Below are 22,097 nucleotides of genomic sequence, written 5' to 3' on the forward strand. Positions count from 1 at the left end.
GACCATCTCCCTTAGCGGTCGTTAGAGCTGTGGGTGTTAACCCACAGCCTAACGACCGACATGGAGGCGGCCGTTCAGGATGCAAGCGGCCGCCCTGTTTCTGAGCGACCGCTTGCATCCTATGACCGCCTCTGAATGAGGCCCTGTGTGCTGTGGCACCCTGGGGTGCCTCGGGAGACTTGCAGGGGTGCCTCGGGAGGCTTGCAGGGGTGCCTCGGGAGGCTTGCAGGGGTGCTTCGGGTTGGTGGTCCAGTACCAAATAAAATGAATGTTAGTAAGTGTGAGAGGCACCACATAACTGACCCTAAGGGCAACTTATAAACACAATTTACTTCATTTCATTTTTGCTGAATTTCTCACTAAGAAACTTTTGGCCCAGGGGTGCCCGGGAAAATATGCTGTTACCCTAGGGCGCCGTGATTCTAAAAACTTTGGGAACCACTGGAGTGAGGGACCCATTTATCATAATAATTTGCGGCATATTCCCTGAAAACAGCCGGTTTCAGGGGATACCTGCAAATATTTAGTATCCCCTGAATGTATGAAGGAGGGATCGTAGGAGATCTCTGCTGCCCCGACATGTCTGACAGCGACCACAACCCCCATAAGGACTTACCTTCACATTCCCGAGCTTGGCCCCCACCTAAAGGTGGCGTCGTGCTGCTGTAGTCTATGGGCTACACATTGCAAACATTACCTGGCAAGGGCCCCTCTCCCAGCGGGTGCTAGTTATTACATCCCGGTGCTATAATCGCACACTGCAATGCCATCACTGGCGCTAATATTACGCCCAGATCGTATGTTATCATGTAAATGGACAAATACTCTCTGTAAAGCGCTGCGGAATATTTGTGCGCTGTATAACTGGTAATAAGTAAATAATAAATGAGTGAGGAAGGAAGTAACAGGGTGGCTGGGCTAGGACACAGAACAATGTAACTCATTATCAGTATGGGAAAATATACTGATTATATACCAACAGCAACAATGGAATGCCTTTAGTACTTTTCTTCAGAGCCTGCTGGGACTTGTAGTTCACTGTTTGCACTGGCCTGTCATAGCCAGATGTATGATAGACATGATCATTTTATACTGTACGTGTATAGAAGTGAGCATTGGATATGGCTGCTCTGCCTTATAAAGGGTTAATTGCTGGCTGGTGGAGGCCCAGTAACGTTAGCGACGCTGCTTTTAGCCGCTGAGAGCCAGACGGTCCTCATTGAGAAGCACTGTATTCGCTTTCTGGAGCATAAAGAGGGACTGAGTGTCCTTCCGGGCTTATCCCTTATTATTCCTTATTTCCTTATCTTCCGCCCTGGAAATCCAGGCTCTGCCGCACGCCTGTCACAAGAAAGCTACATAATGATAACTAAGAGAGGAAATCTCTCTCTTTCTTACAACAAAGTGATTTCTTTATGGTGGAAAACACAATAATGGAATTATTAGGCACTGGAGCACTAAAACCGGCATCGCTTCCTCCCGCTATTCCGGCATGATGGAACTGCTGGGAGAAACTGCGGAACTTCTCTGCGGCAATAGCCAACGCCAAACTCTGCTTCCTGGTTATTTCCTCGGATATTCCGGAGCTCCCAGTTTGTCTTTTATACGCAGAGAGCCGTACAAGTAAGGGGGCGCGCAGACACAAGTACTGCCGCACTCCCCCTCTTGCGGTCACCGTCTCAGGATGGCAATAGCAGATGAGATATATAAAATAAAGTGCTTTATTTGCTTAATTATTTTCAAATCAAAATACCAGCCAATTAATATATATACACACACACACACACACACACACACATTGGTGCAACATTTCGGGTCTGCTCAGCACCCATTATCAAGCATCTATTGTATACAGTAGCTCATCCATTTGATTTAACCGTCTGGACTTAAGCATGGATATCCTTAAGACCTGGACTGTAATGGGTGGGTTTGGGAACCTCTGGTTTATGCATTCAAACTGCTTCCAGAGTGCCATTCCTTTCTGCACATATATCATCTGTTCGTTCTGGCACCTGAAATAATATGTGAACATCTGGAGTGCCCACCACTACTTTCTTGATATAATCAATATATGGTGTGACCTCCCTTTGCCTTCAAAACAGCATCAATTCTTCTAAGTACAGAGTCAGGGATTTTATAGGGTTATAGTCAGGTGGTTGAATAACTAATCCTACCAAACAGGTGATAATGATCATCATTTTCATATGTAGGTTGAAACACAGTCATTATTTGGAACAGAACAGCTGTGTAGGAGGCTTAAAACTGGGTGAGGAACAGCCAAACTCTGCTGCATAGGTGAGGTTGTAGAAGACAGTTTCATGTCACAGGTGATACACCACGGCAAGACTGAGCACAGCAACACAATTTAGTTATACTGCATCAGCAAAGTCTCTCCCAGGCAAAGATTTCAAAGCAGGCCGGGGTTTCAGGATGTGCTGTTCAAGCTCTTTTGAAGAAGCACAAAGAAACCGGCAACGTTGAGGACCATAGATGCAGTGATCGGCCAAGGAAACTTAGGGGGTCATTCAGACCCGCTCGTGAGCGGCAGTATGCTCGCAAGCGGGTCGATGTTCCCCCACTGCGCATGCGCGAGACTCGGCGAGCGACGGGCTCTCCATCGCTCCGGGTCTCGCACCAAAGGGGGCGTGCTGTCGATGTTGATTGACAGCACGCCCCCTTTGGTGGGCGTGCCTGCCAGACGGAGGCGTTCCCATGGGAACGCCTACCGTCTCAAGCCGGCCCCACTGACATCACTAGTGATGTCAGTGGGAGTGATTTTGGCTCTGATAGACCCTACCGCAGGGTCTCCGTCGCAAGCCCGATGGTCAAGACCATCGCGACCATCATCATGGATGCTCGCTATAGCTGTGGGTGGTAACCCACAGCTATGCGAGCGTCCATGAGGACACTCCAAAAAAAGGTAGGAGGGTCCTGATTCAGAGCGAGCGCTTTGGTCAGAGTGTTCAGCTCTGAATCAGGCCCTTAGTGCATCAGATGAAAGACACATCATACTTACTTCCCTGCAAAATAGGAAGATGTCCAGCAGTGCCAAGAGCTCAGAACTGGCAGAAACCAGTGGGACCCTGAATATATATAATGGGAGGTGCTACCTGTTGAGACTATTATTGCAGGCACAGAAACAGACAGATCACAGGTGCACAACTCCAAATTACAGATTATATATAAATACATTACGCAATAACATTTTGCAGTGAATAAAGGTTTTTTGGCATAATCATGGCCAAGGTTATGGGCCTACGAACCATATCCAGGTAACCTCTGTAGGGTAGGTCCCTAACATACTAGGGTTCAAATCCAGAGCGCAGGACACCCCCAAATCACCTCAGCCGAGCCACCCCAGGGCATCGTTCTAATGAGAAAAGTGAAGTGTAAGGCAAGAAGGGTAAGATCAGCTGCTGCTGCATATACAGGATAAAAAAGTTACAATACAAATATAATAAAAACAAACAGTAAAAGTGTTTAAAATGTGCAGAAAAGTGTTATAATGCGATTCCCTGAAGCAGAGAAACCAAAGCAATCCAGGGGACCCACGCCCCAAAAATCAACCCCCATATACAATCAGTAATGTGGAGTAGTGCACCTGTGATTTGTCTGTTTCTGTGCCTGCAGTAATAGTCTCATCAGGTAGCACCTCCTATTATATATATTCTGGGTGTGCGATCCAGGACCCTTTCCTATACACCCCATTTAGTGTGCTGAAGGCTGAGACGCCCTCAGCCTGGACTAGCGCCCCTCCCTTATTGGTTTAGAGCATGGAGTCTGGCATTGTGAATACACACTAGTAATAGGCACAATTTTAGGTAAGTCCTACAAATTATATACTGTAGTGCAACTTTGGGTTGATTTTTGGGGCGTGGGTCCCCCTGGATTGCTCTGGGTGGTCTGCTTCAGGGCATCGCATTATAACACTTTTCCTTTTTTGCACATTTTAAACACTTTTATTATTTGTTTTTATTATATTTGTATTTTCACGTTTCTTTCCTATACATATGCAGCAGCTGCTCTTACCCTGTTTTGAAGGCAAAGGGCGGTCACACCAAATATTGATTTGATTTAGATTTCTCTTCTGTTCATTTACTTTGCATTTTGTTAATTGATATTAATAAACTATTAACACGTCTATTTTTTTTTTTTTTAAAGCATTCTTACTTTGCAGCATTTTTTCCACACCTGCCTAAAACTTTTGCACAGTGGCCCTGATTCAGAGCCGGACGCTCTGACAGAGCGCTCGCTCTGAATCAGGACCGTCCTTCTTGTTTTTCAGAGCGGCCTCCTGGCCACTCGCATAGCTGTGGGTGACCACCCACAGCTATAGCGAGCGGCCAGGAAGATGGTCGCGATGTTCAAGACCATCGCGACCATCGGGCTTGCAACGAGATCCTTGTGGTAGGGTCTCATTGCGGCAAGCCCCAGAGTGCTTTCGGCTCTTAACAGTGATGTCAGTGGGGCCGGCCCCAGACAGTAGGCGTTCCCGTGGGAACGCCTCCGTCTGGGCAGCCACGCCCCCGGCCCGCCCACCAAAGGGGGCATGCTGTCACTCAACATCGACAGCATGCCCCCTTTGGTACGAGACCCGGAGCGACGGATTGCCCGTCGCTATCCGGGTTTCGCGCATGCGCACGACGGAGCTGGCTCCGTCATACGCACTGGGCCACCATCGACCTGCTTGCGAGCGCATAGCGCTCGCGAGCGGGTCTGAATCAGGCCCAGTGTGAGTGTGTGTGTGTGTATATATATATATATTAGATTAGATATATGTTTTTCCCTGTCTGGGAGCAGGGCCGTAACTAGGGGGGGGCTGAGGGGTCATGTGCACCGGGCGCCTTCCTCCAGCCGTACCGGCCACATACTTCTTTGTGCCGGAGGTCTGCAGATAGAGACCTCCGGCAGTGGTGCGCGCCGGACAGGGGTCACTGAAAGTCGGCGCAAGATCCCGCCCTCCCTCCTCCCCTCGGAAGTTAGGGTAAGAGCTCAGGGGGGGAAGGAGGGGGCGGAGAGAGACGGGAGTGCTGCACAGGGCGCACTGCCGTCTAGCTACGACGCTGCTGGGAGGATGGCGTATTGTTTGATAAATAGTAATAATAATAATTGCTTGCTTGAGCTAAATTCCTGTAATTGCTGTGGAACGCTGCCCCCAAGTGGCCAAATGAAAATAAAATACCAGGTTTTACTAATAAAAAAAACTTTCCAACAAGGCATCTGCGCACATTTTATTTTAAAAACATGCAGTAGTTTTGCTTTGGGTGCTCCTGTCCCATAGAGTGAACCCGAGCAGGAGATATTGAATATCACGGTGTCTTCATAATGTGATATTATTAATTGGCTTCTCTTGTTTTGATGCAGCGTAATGTGACCGGAGACAGACGCACCATAAGCAGAATCCCAGTCACTGCGCGCTCAGTAAAACGGCGTCTCACAAAGTAACGCAACCTCTCGCGTCTCCCTTACTTTACAGGCTTAGTGACTGCGCTGCAGGTGATGGTGGAGAAGGAGAATATACAGGTGGCTCGGGGTCAGTCCGCCGGACTCTTATGCACTTTTACCACTAGTGCGGCGCTCACGAAGCTCAACGTCATCTGGACTGTTACCCTTTTGTCCAATGCCAACCAACCCGTACAGGTAAGAAGATTTTGTTTTGCCTTTTAGGAAAAGATTCGAGATTTGCAATTTGTTCTTATAACGTAAGGGTATTTATTCCATAGTAAATATCCGATAATTATCACCTTTCCCTAAGCTTACCTGGAGCCGCGGTTATGGCTGTATTTGATTCTGCGTCCTTCAGGATATGAGCCTAATGCTGGCCGTACACAGGACGATTGATCACACGATTTGGGCAGTTTCTACAAATTGGACAGACCAATCATTTGAAAAATAGCGAGCGGCCATGATGATGGTCGCGATGGTGAAGACCATCGCGACCAATGGGGCTTGCAACGCGACCTTTGTGGTAGGGTCTCGTGGCCGCAAGTCCCCAGAGAGACGTAATCTCTCCACTGACATCACTCGTGATGTCAGTGGGGCCGCCCCCAAACGGCAGGTGTTCTCATGGGAACGCCTCCGTTTGGGCAGCCACCCCCCCGGCCCGCCCACCAAAGGGGGCGTGCTGTCACTCAACATCGACAGCTCACCCCCTTTGGTGCGAGACCCGGAGCGACGGATTGCCCGTCGCTAGCCGGGTCTCGCACATGCGCACAACGGAGCCGGCTCCGTCGTGCGCATGCGCTGTCGGCCACCATTGACCCGGTTGCGAGTGCTCAGTGCTTGCGACCAGGTCTGAATCAGGCCCAATGTGTTATATACACCTTATACACACAGCCTGCAGGTAATTTTATACAATATTTTCAATAATTTTGTGGCTCTAACAAAGTTTCTGTACAGAAATGAAATTCATTTATCTTTTATATACACCTTATACACACAGCCTGAAGGTAATTTTATACCATATTTTTAATAATTTGTGCCTTAGACAAAGTTTGTGTACATTGAGCCATCAAAAATCAAAGGTTTCATTATCTCAGTCAAGCCAAAAAAAATCCGTATTTCGGAATATTTGGATATGGGAGACGCAACCTGTAGTTGCATTTTAAATACAAATCGTCCTCTATCTGAAGGGAAGAATTTTCACGGAAAATCGTACAACTGATCTGACCAACATTTGAATCTCACCGTGTATGGCCACCTTAACACTTTAGTAGTGATGAATCTGGGGGTACCCTAGGGAGAAAAGAGTCAGGGGTCTTCTGGGTCAAATTGAGTTATGGATTTAACCTAGATGATGCTAGGGTCATAATGTCCTGGGTCCTCATACCGGCCGCAGACGCAGCGTTTCCAGCTTGACGTTCAATCCCGCAAAAGTGGTCGTAGAGTGATTTTGTTGCTATCGTCAAAACTGAAATGTGTGCGTCCACCTACAGATGTGTATATATACACCCTAGCGGCTATACGCCATACGGCGCAAGACCCCCGGCGCAACTGAGGCGTTCCAAAGTAGTAGCGTACTGTACTTTTCTTTAGATTTTGCTTATTCGCATGTGCAGCGAAGCATCACTGAAAGTGTCCTAGAGACGCTGTGCTGCGACAGTCACCGCTCAGGAATTTCTTTTAAACACGTACAAATTCGCAGATGAAGCACAACGGAACCTGACGTGTAAAATAAAAAGCCCCGGACACTGCATTGTCGCATTTCTTGCACCGATTTAGACTCATTCGCTCACAGATGCACAAATGTCGCAATCAAATTGATCAACGAAATCTAGCAAAGTCGTTTTGCCGTTCCAATTTGTACTCATGTAAATAACACATACGTTTTGAGCGCAGTCGAGTCAACTGGGACCAGGCGCTCAAGGAGTGGCTACATGACGCACATTAAGCAACAGCTCATGAGAACGCACCTCTCGCCGTATTAATGCACAATATGAGCAATGGCTTCGGAAATGACCGCTCATGCAGTTATTATATACCGAAGTTTATAAGTATATATTAGCCACTTTGGGCCTCATTCAGACCCACTCGCAAGCGGCTGTCCGCTCGCAAGTGGGTCGATGGTGTGCACTGCGCATGCGCACGACGGAGGGAGCTCCGTCGTGCGCATGCGCCAGACGCGACGAGCGAAGGACTTTCCTTCGCTCGTTGTGTCTGATCAAAGGGGGCGTGCTGTCGATGTTGATTGACAGCACGCCCCCTTTGGTGGGCGTGCCGGGGGCGTGCCTCCCAGACGTAGGCGTTCCCACGGGAATGCCTCCCGTCAGAAGCCGGCCCCACTGACTAGTGATGTCAGTGGGAGTGATTTTGGCTCTGATAGAGCCAAAATACTCCAGGGCTTGTGGTCGAAAAACCCGACCACAGGCTTCTGGTCGCACTGGCGATGGTCGCGATGGTCAAGACCATCGCGACCATCATCCTGCACGCTCGTATAGGCTGTGGGTGGTGACCCACAGCTATACGAGCATCCAGGAGGACGCTCCATTTTTATGGAGGACGGCCCTGATTCAGAGCGTGCGCTCTGCTCAGAGCGTCCGGCTCTGAATGAGGGCCTTTGTTTGTTACAATGAAGATGATGTATACGTAATTATTATTTTTTTTCCCTTCTCCCAGATCATTATCTACCAGGACGGGCATATTTTCACCGATGCGCAGTTCCAAGGGCGAGTGGGTTTTATGCAAACCATGCCAAATACGAACGCCTCCATATATATAAACAACACCCAGCTGTCCGACACCGGGACATACCAGTGCATGGTGAACAACTTACCAGACCGAGCACTGCGCAACATTGGCGTAGTGGGATTTACCGTTTTAGGTGAGTTGTGGATCTGCGGAGATTAGGGCGAAGCGGTATGTTGAACAGCGCCGTACAGGGTATGTACACAGCAACAGTAAATATGACAGATCAGTGGTACAGTACATGTAAAATTACTTATCACTGGACAATATAGATCTTATGTATAGTAAATAGTATCCCAATACTAGCACTAATCTGTCATCTCTTGGATCACTCATTAGAGGCGGCCATTATATTTGGTGAGCAGGGCTGGGGAGTCCTGGAATACCCCCCTTGATCACCTATTCAATGCTAAAGAGGCTAAAGGGTCTATTTATTAAGCCTCGGATGTAGATAATGTACCAGCCAATCAGCTCCTAACTTCCATGTCACAGGCTGTGTTTGAAAAATGACCGTTAGGAGCTGGTTGATTGGTACCTTATTATCTCCATCCAAGGCTTAGTAAATAGACCCCAAAGTCTCAGGGCAAAATACTGACATCAAAACTGCTGACATTTCTTTTGACATAAATAATTTGTGTGGAAAATGTTTAATACTAACCATCCTTACTCCCCCTTATCTGAAAGGGCATCCCGTCCTTTGCACTGGGGAAATCAGGGCCCCCCAGACAGTAAGGTCCAATTTAGAGCAGGCCGCAACAGAACCCGCCCCCGGCCCGTCACAGCAGCGCCTCCAGCCTCTGACACTACAGCCTCAGCGCCATACTAAATGATGACAGGGCTTTAAACGCCAGCCACTCGTCGCGATGTGATGGCGACGTGGGGATCAATCTAGTGAGTTACTGCTGCCTCTTCCAAATTGCAGCCCCCCCCCCCACCCGTGTGCGAGGACTGACAGTGCAGATGATGGGGGGATCCAAAGAAAAGGCTCTGTGGTTAAAGTGAGGGGGGAGGGTTGACCAAGGGATTTGAGGATAACTTTTTTTTTTTTCTTTAAATCTTCAAAACATGACTTTTACTTTATTGTCTGAAAAATGCCAGTGACCGGAATAGGGTCTTTATCTGATGTAACATGTTTTGTCCCCATCAGTGCCTCCATCCGACCCACTTTGCAACGTTCAGGGTTCCCTAGATGTCGGTAGTGACATCACTCTGACTTGCCGCTCGGAGGAAGGGATTCCCAGGCCGACGTACTTATGGGAGAAGCTGAACAACAATCCCATCCTCCCCGCGTCTGTAACGCAAGGTGAGTCCCCGAATGCCGGCTGGGTCACTGGCATAGCTGCAAAGACCTTATGTCATGGGACAGTCCCGATAGGTAATGCAGACACCATCATTATAATGTCTCAGGACCTCCCCCATAATAATAGTGATATAATGTCTCAATGTACTGTAAATAAAACATAGAGAACAAAACCAATTACTTAAACCGCATTTTCTCACTACAGTAAACTGACTTGTCTCCACTCCTCTGTGAGCACTAAAATGCACACGCTTGACTGGCCGGAATATAGGGCCATACCGTTTATCTGTCCCGACAACACCTCCAATCAACCAGAGCCAAGTTCCCAGTCTGCACTTTAGGCTGTGTCCTTCTTTTGGCAAAGAGGTGCAATCGGACAACCAGGACCTTTTGAAGTTAGCGTCTGGTTTATTATTTCTCTTCGGTCTTTTGTATGGCCCAGTTGGCCCTTCGGGGCCCTTAGGCATTCTTACCTCTACTGCAACACCAGTGCATGACATGTTATATATGCCCCTTTCATTACATCAAAGTGGGTTAGTGCCGCCTCATGGCGACCGCCATCCACAGATAATCACAGCGCAAGGAAAGTTTGCTAATGAGAACAATAAACAGGTCCCTACAACACCTTATAGTTGTTGGCTAAAGAAATTGAAATATAAGATATTAAAGTAAGTTTTAACTGAGAAAATGTGTGTAGCACCGCCACTGCAACCTCACTTCACAGGTGATTCATAAAGGAGTATTATGTGACATTTCATTAATTACACAACAGCTGCTTGTCACATGCTGCCACAGAGACCCCAGAATCAGACCCCGCTACTTACCACTGCGAGCGCTCTCCCTCGGCGCCCGCATGGTGCTGCAACGGCTCCATCCTCTCCAGCCGGCTCCGTCGGCGACCTCTTCTCCTCCACAGACCTCCGCTAGCATCTGCTGTCTTCTTGAGGCGGCAGGTCCGGCGTCCCACGTGGGCCAGCTGCCGTCCTTTGGAGTAGATGGGTGCAGCAATCTGGGACTAAAGCATGTGATGCTGTCTCCACCAATGGAGCAGTTCCCCCTCAGAATCCGGCCAGTCAGCTTCCGGTAGCCTGTATAAAGGGACCGTCTGTCCCATTAGCAAGTTGCCAGTGCAACAGGACTTTTTAGTCTTTACTGAGCTCCCTTACTGTGCTCCCAGTGTATCTGCTGAATCTTCAATACTTTGTGTGTTACCTCCCGGTCCTAACCGGTGTACCAATCATCCTCCATTCACCTGGAGTCCAGTTACCTTCCAGTCCTAACCGGTGTACCAGCCGTCCTCCAATCACTTGGAGTCCAGTTACCTCCTGGTCCTAACCAGTCTACCAGCCGTCCTCCATTCACCTGGAGTTCAGTTACCTCCTGATCCTAAACAGTGTACCAGCCGTCCTCCATTCACCTGGAGTCCAGTTACCTCCTGGTCCTAACCGGTGTACCAGCCGTCCTCCATTCACCTGGAATCCAGTTACCTCCCGGTCCTAACCGGTGTACCAGCTGTCCTCCATTCACCTGGAGTCCACTTACCTCTCTGTCCTAACCGATGTACCAGCCGTCCTCCATTCACCTGGAGTTCAGTTACCTCCCGGTCCTAACCGGTGTACCAGCCGTCCTTCATTCACCCTGAGTCCACTTACCTCCCGGTCCTAACCGGTGTACGGACCTTCCTCCATTCACCTGGAGTCCAGTTACCTCCCGGTCCTACCTGTACTCAGCCGTTCCTCAGTAACCACTCTTAGTCCCCTTCTCCCTGTATTATCCTTCATGTGCAGGAACTTCATTAAACCTAGTCTCCTCCAGAGAGCATCCGAGTCTAACAAGACAGGTCCAAGACCCAGCCCGGGAACACAGCCTCAAATCCCTTCGACTGTGACCCTGCTCTTCCTCCTTGTGTAACATCTTGACAAGCTAAAGGTGCGACAAGGAGTGTGGAGAGGTGGAAAGGTGTCAACAGGCGTTTTGTGCAAAAAGCTTAAACGCCCCATCACAGTCCAACCTCTGTCGACTTCTTTCATTAAATATAAGTTCTCCATTTTGCTTTATTTGCAGTTAAATAGACATGACACTACCTCAAGACGGTCACTTCTGTGTGTTTAAACCTGACAAACTGCACCTACAAATACTCTTCTCCGCTCAATGTACAAAATGCATCCCAATAAAAGTATAGGGAGAGACCTGATCTCCACCTGTACAGAAATGTTGTAAAGTCCTTCAGCAAAGTGAGTATACAGTACAGTAACTGTGCAGCACTCCATGCTGCAAGGATCGCCAGACGCCATCCACACTGGCTGCGTGCCTTTTACCCCCAACATGCTGCTAACAAGAGAGAAAGGAACAGCGCTGTTCACACACAGGCTTCAGGGAACTGTAGGAGTATAATTATATGAAAATGTTGCATCTTCACTGATGTCACTGATTCCTAGTAACTGGATAGCCTGCATTCTCAGTGGTTCCTAGTGACTGTATTGGTAGCAGTGATGTTACTGGTTCCTAGTGAATGGATAGGCTGCATTTGAAGTGATGTCGTTGGTCCCTAGTGACTGGATAGATTGCATTCTCAGTGATGCCATTGGTCCCTAGTGACTGGATAGGTTGCATTCTCAGTGATGTCATTGGTCCCTAGTGACTGGATAGGTTGCATTCTCAGTGATGTCGTTGGTCCCTAGTAAATGGATAGGCTGCATTCTCAGTGATGGCGTTGGTCCCTAGTAAATGGATAGGCTGCATTCTCAGTGATGGCGTTGGTCCCTAGTGAATGGATAGGCTGCATTCTCAGTGATGTCGTTGGTCCCTAGTAAATGGATAGGCTGCATTCTCAGTGATGGCGTTGGTCCCTAGTGAATGGATAGGCTGCATTCTCAGTGATGTCGTTGGTCCCTAGTAAATGGATAGGCTCATTCTCAGTGATGTCGTTGGTCCCTAGTAAATGGATAGGCTGCATTCTCAGTGATGTCGTTGGTCCCTAGTAAATGGATAGGCTGCATTCTCAGTGATGTCGTTGGTCCCTAGTAAATGGATAGGCTGCATTCTCAGTGATGTCGTTGGTCCCTAGTAAATGGATAGGCTGCATTCTCAGTGATGTCGTTGGTCCCTAGTAAATGGATAGGCTGCATTCTCAGTGATGTCGTTGGTCCCTAGTAAATGGATAGGCTGCATTCTCAGTGATGTCGTTGGTCCCTAGTAAATGGATAGGCTGCATTCTCAGTGATGTCGTTGGTCCCTAGTGAATGGTTAGGCTGCATTCTCAGTGATGTCGTTGGTCCCTAGTGAATGGATAGGCTGCATTCTCATTGATGTTACTGGTTCCTCATAAATATTGGTTCGGCTAACAAAATGATTTCCTACACTGTGTGCAGGTGACATTTCCTCAACGAGTGCAGTTACGGAGGCTGAAAATTCTCTTACATTGGTTTTGCTAGGATCACCTCTCAGTCCATTATCCTTTCCTAGTTGTCTAGAATTTGCTGACAGAGATGTAGTTTGCAACGTGTAAAATTAATGAGATTTCTGGTATCATAAATCATCTGAGACATTCGGTGTGTAATGACTCAGGTCGCCGTTACTCACTTCCTGCTGGACCTCATGATTTAAATGCCTACGCTATACCGAAAAATGCGGAGGAAGTTGAATTATTACCTCTTATTCATTATAGACAGTTTTCATTTTAATTGAGTAAAATCTATGGCAAAATATAATGAACACTTATTATTAGTCATGTCTGAGTATGTACGCGTCATGTGATAAATAGATTTGTTAAATCAATGTACGCGTCATGTGATAAATAGATTTGTTAAATCAATGTACGCGTCATGTGATAAATAGATTTGTTAAATCAATGTACGCGTCATGTGATAAATAGATTTGTTAAATCAATGTTGAATGAAGGCGAGTTGAGAATATTGTTGAATGTAACATCTCAATTCTACCTGCAATTAAACTGAATATGAAATTGTTTATGCCTTCCTGCTGGCGACGCCATAATGTCATTTTTGTTTTTTGGTTCTCCAACCTTTTACTGAATTTCTTTTTCTTCCAGACCAGTTTCAAGGTACAATTTTACTGAAGAATATAAGCACTGCATCCTCAGGGCGATACCAATGCATATCCTCCAATCTTATGGGTACCCGAACCTGCCTTCTAGACCTGCAAGTAATCGCACGTAAGTTCACACATTTCTGTCCATTTATGGCACTGTTTCAACCCATTGTATTGTAGCTAAGCCCTGTAAACTGATTTTATATTGTGTAGCTAAGTTAAATATTTAAATGACTTACAGTGGACAGTGACGAGGAGGCCGCCATTTTGTTCCTGAGAATGCAGCCAGTAACTGACTAATGACGATACAGCAATTCACACAACAGGGGGAGGGTGGGTATTGCAGGATAAAAACTACCCAGTGACAATCAGTGAGTTAGTCCAATCCCCTGATGAAGTCATCACTGGTGAAACGCGTAAGGGACCAGGTCTGATACACTGCAAGTGTCACTACAAGCTCTACTCTGTGGGGTATTGCATATGCTTTATTCTACTGTAGTTGTATGCTATATTCCCAAATACACAATTTGTTTGATATACCTATTGCTTTATACTTGATGGTACACCTATAGTATACACAGACTATTTTTTTTTGCACTGCTTAGTTATAAAAACTTTTTTGACCTATGCAGCAAGCACCTCTGGTTTATATATATATATATATATATATATATATATATATATATATAGTAATAAGATCAGCTTTTGTGTCCTCAGCTCAGCATCACAGCATGGGTCTTCTTGCTGGAGCCATCGCGGGGGGAATATTGGTGCTGGTCATCTGTATAGTGGTCGTGGCTGTTGGGTTATCTTACTGGAGGAACAAGCATAAAGAAGAGGAGGATGAGATACCTAATGAGATAAGGTAAAACAATGTAATGTCTTTGTTTCCTTTAGCCGCCCTGGCAGATCTGCTTTGTTTTGTGAGCAGACGGGACAATATCCAGCTGTAATTTTTTGGTTGCAGCTTGCGATGGTTCGTCCCATGCTGGGTCTCTCTAAGATTCTATTATTCCTTATCCTCTAACAATCTTCTATGTTCTTCTTTCTAGAGAGGACGATCTTCCTCCAAAGTGCTCATCCTCTACCAAAGTCTTTCACCCCGATGCCTCCTCCTCTGAGCATGATACACTGACATCCACCAACACCTTCAACGGTCACTACTGGCATAACGCCAAGTCAAATTACTCCACCGGCTCTTACGTCCACTACAATTGCAATGGCTGCCGCCAATCCACTGCTCGTTCCGTCGCCGGACACCCAAGGCCTACGTATGCCAATGGTGGACAACCCTCTTCGGGTCCCCCAAAGACATTGGTGGTTACAGCTAATACCGCCCCCTCTCCGAAGGCAGGAGCTAGAAGCAACGGCACCGTTGGTAGGAAAGCCAAACCATCCCAAACTAGGTCTTACGCCGTCAGCCAGGCCACGTTGGAGAGGATAGGCGCCGTCCCGGTAATGATTCCAGCACAAAGCAGAGCTGGGTCACTAGTATAGAAAAAAAAAAAGTGTACAACTATCTAGGGGTAAAAAGAGCTGTGTTAGCATGTGGTGGGATGATAGGATATCATCAGTGCTCCTCTGTTATTTCCTTTCATCCAGTCAGTCTGCGAAAAAAAGGTTGGAACCGGCCAGTCCTTTGCTCTTGTGAGAGCAGATAGAACCCTGGGCCAAGGATTAAGCAGTGGAAGCGTGGACTGTTTGCCGAGTTTGGAACTCGTCCTTGTAGTGCCAAGCACAGCCCCAGGGCTTCCAACGCAGAATAGCATATGTGCCTCCCCAACTCCTGTCCAGCTCCTCTCACACGCAGCCCCATCGCTGGCTTAATTTCATTTGCAAACATCTGCCATGTCTGGAACTCGATTCTTTCTGGATCAATGACGATGGTGCTAAGGAGAAACCCCACCCTGAACTTGCCCCACTTATCACCAGCTAAAGTGACCACCGTAGAAGAAGTAGTAGCAGCCCTGTCCGTTAGTTCTTCGTTCACTCCAGCACTTTATCAAACGGAGCCACCAAGCATTGTGGGAAAACTTTATACAGAGCCCTACTGTATGAGACCGCCAGCGATGAAAGCAAAGACAGACCTTCACGTTGTAACGTAGCATCCAGAGCATAAACTGTGTCTATACAGTTGGCAGATTTCTAGAACGCAGATAGATCCTTCAAATATTCTATTTTGAATCAATGTACAGAGAGCATATTTTACAGAAGTCGCTATATATGAAAGCACTTTTTTTTTTTCCATTATGGTCCAGTTGTGTAGGTTAACATTAACCCAACCATCTACAACTAGCTGAGCCGGATGGTTTGTTGTTGTTGCCACGAGGTTTCCAAAAAGTTTTCCATAGTTCCGTTTTTTTTTGTTTTGTTTTTCTCTGTTGGTCTAGAGCAGGTGTAGGCCACCAGTAACTCAAGACGTGGGGGAGCATGCAGTGACTTGTGGTTCTACTGCTTCTGGAGGGGCACTCGTCGCCTACCCCTGGTTTCAGATGATCGTTTTGCAGTTTGTCCTACAGCGTTACTGAAGCCACAGGTTTGCAAGTTTTTTGTTTTTTTTAAATGGATGTGATCCACTTTACACTCCATCCACGCAGAGATTCAGGTTGTTTATAATGGCAAACAAATCTATATAGTGGCATACAAATCTGAAGTCAGGTGAACCAACCGATGACTCAATGGTTACTGTATGTTACCCCCTCCGTAGCGTGTCTTCTCATCCCAAATAAGGGCTGAAGTCACCGTTACTAAGCGGAGTAATAGAATTAAAATTACTGTTTGGATGGAGTCTTCTTGTGCTGCAAATCCATCCAAGTGGCAATGAACAAAAATACGTGGATTCCTGATAGTCAAGTGATGGCCTGCAGTGTTTACGTGCCTGAAAATCGATCTCTGGAGTTTTTATACTTTGTAAACAAGAGCCAAAAAAAATCTCTAGTTCCAAGTGTTCTATACCTCGATCGATGAGAACTTGTTTTTTTTTTAATTTTAATTTTTTTTGCCAATATCATCTTCCTAATACTGTAACATTTACCAGGGAATCACAAGCTCATTTCTCAGTGTTTTGTGTCATTGTTTAATGTTTAGAATTTATAATATTACCTCTAACCAAAGCCCTTCTACCGTAAGATATCGGCAGTGTATAACAGGACACCGGACCCTAGTATCCAATAAATGGTACGTTACAGAATTCCCAAAAACATTTTCGTGATCATATTCACAACCAGATTTTCCCTTTTGACATAGAGTATCTTCTTCTATCACACCCATCCAGATGGTTTTGTGGCTTTAGAGACACGGGGTTCACTCTCTTCAAATAGTAATAATTATTTCATTATGATGTCAATTAACCAGCTGCTGCATTTTTTAGTAAGTCATTAAGCATGTGAATGAGCCCCAAACAGATGCATCTTGACTAATCTATCCCAAGATATGTGGGATGGGTTTTTTTTTTAAAAAAATAATGATATATTATTGTAGAAATAGTGAAAAAAAAATAATATGAATTCCATAACATCCAATAATTCACACCCATATTTTGTTTTACCCAATTTTTCAAAATATTCTCCAAAATATGCATTTTGGCCGCAAAAGAATGTGTTAGTAATGACAATGAATAGCCGAGGTGCGTCTTGTTATATTAATGACTTGAATACAGAAACTCAATACTTGCAGCAATGCTTAGCGGCATCCAATTAGCCACCTATAGGGTGGGACGCTTGGCAGCTCACTGACTTGGGTTTGTATGACTTGCATGGTAGTTCGGTTTATAATGTATGGATGCAGCAATTGTTATGGGGATAGCATAGAGCATTTGGTTTCATTCGTACATCAGTTGCACTTGATCTTTGTCACTCAAAATTTGCATAAAAAGATTTGACAGTATCACAGAATCACTGCTGTAACTAGACTGGAAATGGGGCCTACTGTTCCCATGCTAGCTTGTGAGTGCTGGTACTGTACATATACTGGAAATGAGGGCTGCACTCTCCCCCACCAGTACTGGTACTGTACACATACTGAAACTAGGGGCTATAGTCTCCCCCACTAGCATGCAAGTGTTGGTACTGTACACATAATGAAACTGGGGGCTACAGTATCTCTCACTAGCATGCCAGTGATGGCACTGTATTCATACTAAAAATGAGAGCTATAGTCCCCTCCACTAGCATGCAAGTGATGCTACTGTACACATACAGGAACTGGTGGCTGTAGTCTCTGCTACCAGTATGCAAGTGCTCATACTGTACACATACTGGAAATGGGGGCTACACTCTCCCCCACCAGTATGCAAGCTAAGGTACTGTACACATACTAGAACTGGGGGCTACAGTCTCCACTAGCATGCAAGTGGTGGTACAATACACAAACTGGAACTGGGAGCTACAGTCTCTTTCAGAAGCCTGTGAGTGCTGGTACTGTACACATACTGGAAATGGGGGTTACAGTCTCCCCTACTGGTATGTGAGTGCTGGTACTGTATATAAACTAGTCTCCTCTACTTGTAAGTGCTGGTAGAGTATATAAATTAGGACTGGGCCTACTGTCTTCCCCACTAGTGTGCTGGTACTGTGCATATAATGGAAATGAGGGCTATATTCTCTACCCACATGTATGCAAGTACTGGTACTGTACACATACTGAAACTGGGACTTCAGCCCCCCACCCCCCACTAGTATGTGAGTGCTGGTACTGTAAACATGCTTGAAATGGGTGCTACAGTCTCCCCCTAATATGTTAGTGCTGGTACTGTTCTGTGGTAATAAAGCTATGACCACGCCACAATTTACACTAATTATTACTAATATTCCACTGCTATTGTTATATTTGCATTGACAACATCAAATAAATCTCCCATCCTGCATCCTGCGTAAGATTTTCAGACGCTCGGCCTGCCGCATGGACGCCTGTTTCTTCAGTGATGTTAGAAGAAAGAATGTCCAAATTGTTTTTCTTATGCATCAGTATAGTAATATCAGGAACATAGATCATTTTATCGCTGCACACAAATCATTTCACCGTCGAGCGGCGTTTATTCCGGCAACTGCAGCAAAACCTTATAGGCGTGGACTGGTGATACACTGTTGATCTGCCTGGTACTGCGGGGCTGTATCTGTACACCGCAGGGACCCTGCATGGTGTATACAGTATATATCCATGCAAGGAATGGCTGACCAGGTGGGATGATGGCAGTGGCATTTGTTTATTTAGCCACATATTTCATATACTCGTATGCCCCTTGGACTGCAAAAATGCCCAGTGCTTCCTGTCCTGCCTCCCTATATATATGTACAAAGGTCACATTTACAACAAGCTAAAATAAACGTAAAACAAAAAACTTAACGAGATGATATGTGTCCATTGGGTGGTCGAGGAGGTTCTCAGTTGGGCAGAATTGTGCATTGCCGGACTCCCCGTCCCAGCTTAAAAAATGTGAATGTTATTTTGAGAGAAGAGAAGGGGTGGGGGGGCAGACACAATCAGCTCTCTGCAATTTACATTAGAATGTATTGCATAATTGACATTCAGGGGAATCCACTTGGGGTGTTAACAGAGGTACACCGGATCTGTGCTGTCCTGAGATCTGGGGTAATCCTATAGAATCTCTTGAGACCCCACCTCTGTCTCACCAGTAGCCCTGCTTTTAGGTCAGCTTCCACCTGGCTGCTTGCAATCATGCTGGCCTTTACCCCGCTTCCACTTATAGCAAATCTGGAAATCTTTGTATAGCAAGAAAACTTGTGTCTCCAAATTCAGAAGTACAACAGTTTGGTTTAATCTGGGAGGGCGAGGAAGGGTGGTCTTTGGGCATAGCCTAGTTAGAACTTTATTTAATATTTTAATAAATGTCATTGTTTACTTTTGATTGATTTAATAATAACAGATTTTTTAAAATAAATTATCATATTATAGTTTTAGACCAGCTAATTATTGGGGACATCGTTATTATTATTATTTGTGTTTACCCTCGACCCTAATCCAGGCCCTAACACCTCTAGTTCCATAGTTCAATCTTAAAAATGACCAGTGTCCATGCTTCTCTGCATTGTACTGATCTAGCATTAGGGCTTATAAGGGCTGTGACTATATAACATCAGGACACCTGGCTGCAGTGCTTGGTAATGTCTAAGAGGCTGAAGACACATTAACATCAGCTGCAGTCACTGCTGGGACAATCGTCTCCACGCTGAGCTGTTACTGGGACTCGCTGTGACCTTGCGTCTGGCGTGTTAACCTTAGATATTGGAGACCATAAATCAGATTTCATCCCAGAGCCATCCCGTTCTCCTAGGATTACAGGGTTGTACACACAGTCCCCCTGGGGGTTACTGAAATGTTAAAGGGACATTTACACCATAAATATGACATTTACATTTTAAAAACTCTGAGCCGCCACGGAATAAATCCAAACCTTTGTTCCAGTTGGCCACCAGAGCGTCTAAACTGTCTTCATAATATAACATTGAGGGGACAGAAGTCAATCTATGGCTGCCCAACTGGCATGGAAGGCTGGGAGTTGTAGTCCTCCAACCATTGGAGGGATAAAGGTAGCGGTGTCTGAATGTGACATCAGCTTCTTTCAGTACTACTAATGAAATAAAATTTATATATTGTAGGCCAGTGTTTCCCAGACTCCGTCCTCTCACCCCCTAACAGTGCAGGTTTTATGGATTCTCATGCTTGGGCACAGATGATTAAAATCAAAATAACGGAGGTACTAATTAAGTCATCGCTGCTCAAGCATGGATTTTCTGCAAACCTGGACTGTCAGGGCGGTGTGAAGGTCAAGCTTGGAAAACACTGTTTCAGGGTCACCGAACTTAAAGCTCTACCCACAATTCCAGGCTGTGAGGGGGCAGATTTTTTTTTTTTTTGTTAGTGGGGGATCAGAATTTTGCCACCTGAAGATAATCGAAAATAATAAGATAAAATCTGTCTCGTTACTGACCCCCCTCGCCCCAAGGCCTGAGGTTGTGCTGCTCTTGTTGGAGGTTGGGCTTGAGATTTGGGATGTTTCTGAAGTTGATCAATGTTCTGCATTAAGAAGGTATTGAATATCTCTACTCAGACATGTCGTGTCAAAGGTGTAAATGTCCTCTGGAAATAAAGTTTATTAGTCTGTTCCACTTTGCATTGAACGGTTTGGATGATGTTTGTCTTTCCTTAGCCCCTCCTCTTTCTGTGATGTCACTATGTGCGGAGCAGGAACTCGCACAGTGCCTAGATATTACCCCCTCACCCCGCCCAGCCACGGGTCAGTCCTCAGGGAGGGATAGGGCCTATAAAATATATGTCGTGTACGGGCCTTTTCGGGGTGATGCAGACTCTCCTCCTTAAGCTTTCCAGCCCTTTACAGGATACTTGGACGAGCCGAGCGAAGTAGATCATAGTCTGGTTTATAGGGCTCAGCAGAAACTAGCACCCCTTTGATCGCTAAACATCTACTGTCCACTATTTCAAGGTCCTTTCTCAGAATGTACGCCCAGTCGTTTGGGTTCTGTTCCCATCTGGTTATGGGGCAGAGATGGAAGAAATTCGCATGAGACCTACAAATCAGGGAGCTTCATCAAGAGCATGTAACCATCTTGCCAGAAACAGTAATTATTTTGTACATTTTGTAAAAAAAAATTAAATAAACAGATAAAAAAAAAATTACTAACAGAAAAGTATTTCCTGGACTTTCCTGTTTTCGGTTCTGTATTATAACAGTTGATAAATATTATTCTTAATCAAATGCTGTTTCTGTGTCTCTTTTATACACATCTGTTGTACTGTGCTGCCACCTGCTGGTCATTATGTAAACTGAAATGTAATGATAATTCTATCATCATCAATTATTCACCAATCATGCAAATACAATGATCCCAATAAGCTTAATAAACAATCTATTAATGCGGTTAAGCCTAATATCGACATGAATACAATTAAGAATAATAGCAGTCTGTAAATAATAAGTGTGAGTTGTGTGCAAACAGTTACAGATAGCGCAAACAAGAGTGCGAATTACGTGAATATGAGTTCGGCAAACAGAAAAGCTAGAATATAACAGACATGTCATATAAAGAGGTCATGGACGTGACATAGGGTACAGCGGCCACTCCCCATGAAAGCTTACATTCTAGAGCACAGGTTCTCAAACTCGGGGCCTAATTCAGACCCGGACGCTAAGCTGTGATCGCTATGAGATTGCTGCCCGTCTGTGCATGTGGCAAAATATGCATGTGCGAACCAGTCACTGCGCTCGGGAATCGTGCGCTCATAGTACACAGACTGGACACTGCTCTGAGTGCCAGCGCCGTTTGTGGATGGTAACAGGAAGGTGCTTGTGAACGGGGGAGTGGTGGTACGAACGCAGGCGTGTCTGGGCGTCAAAACGGAGATTTATGGGTGTGCATAATTATCATGGAGGCGTCATTGTACACGTCACTTGGTTGTATTTCAGCCTGCAGTGATCGCAGTGCTTGCGGTGGGGTAGGGTCTACCTCAAGGGCTGCGAGCAGCTCCGATGGTTCTGATTAATCACACACTTCCTGGAGATGACGTGTGTTAAGAAAGACCGTGC

The 22,097-nt window shown here is 45.9% G+C and overlaps 1 protein-coding gene across 1 annotated transcript in view; it reads left to right on the plus strand.

Annotated features, from left to right (window-relative positions):
• IGSF11 (immunoglobulin superfamily member 11) overlaps window positions 1–21,269 on the plus strand; it is a 44,174-nt gene extending 22,905 nt beyond the window's left edge. The window contains exons 2-7 of the mRNA XM_088453705.1: window positions 5,477–5,640; window positions 8,116–8,320; window positions 9,332–9,487; window positions 13,536–13,658; window positions 14,252–14,399; window positions 14,587–21,269. Coding sequence (XP_088309831.1) covers window positions 5,477–5,640; window positions 8,116–8,320; window positions 9,332–9,487; window positions 13,536–13,658; window positions 14,252–14,399; window positions 14,587–15,031 — 1,241 coding nt within the window. The 3' untranslated portion in view covers window positions 15,032–21,269. The remainder of the gene's footprint in view (window positions 1–5,476; window positions 5,641–8,115; window positions 8,321–9,331; window positions 9,488–13,535; window positions 13,659–14,251; window positions 14,400–14,586) is intronic.
• The last annotated feature ends 828 nt before the right edge of the window (window positions 21,270–22,097 follow it).

The sequence above is a fragment of the Taudactylus pleione genome, unplaced genomic scaffold (assembly GCF_031769625.1).
Source record: "Taudactylus pleione unplaced genomic scaffold, aTauple2 ptg000586l, whole genome shotgun sequence".
Classification (NCBI taxonomy): Eukaryota; Metazoa; Chordata; class Amphibia; order Anura; family Myobatrachidae; genus Taudactylus; species Taudactylus pleione.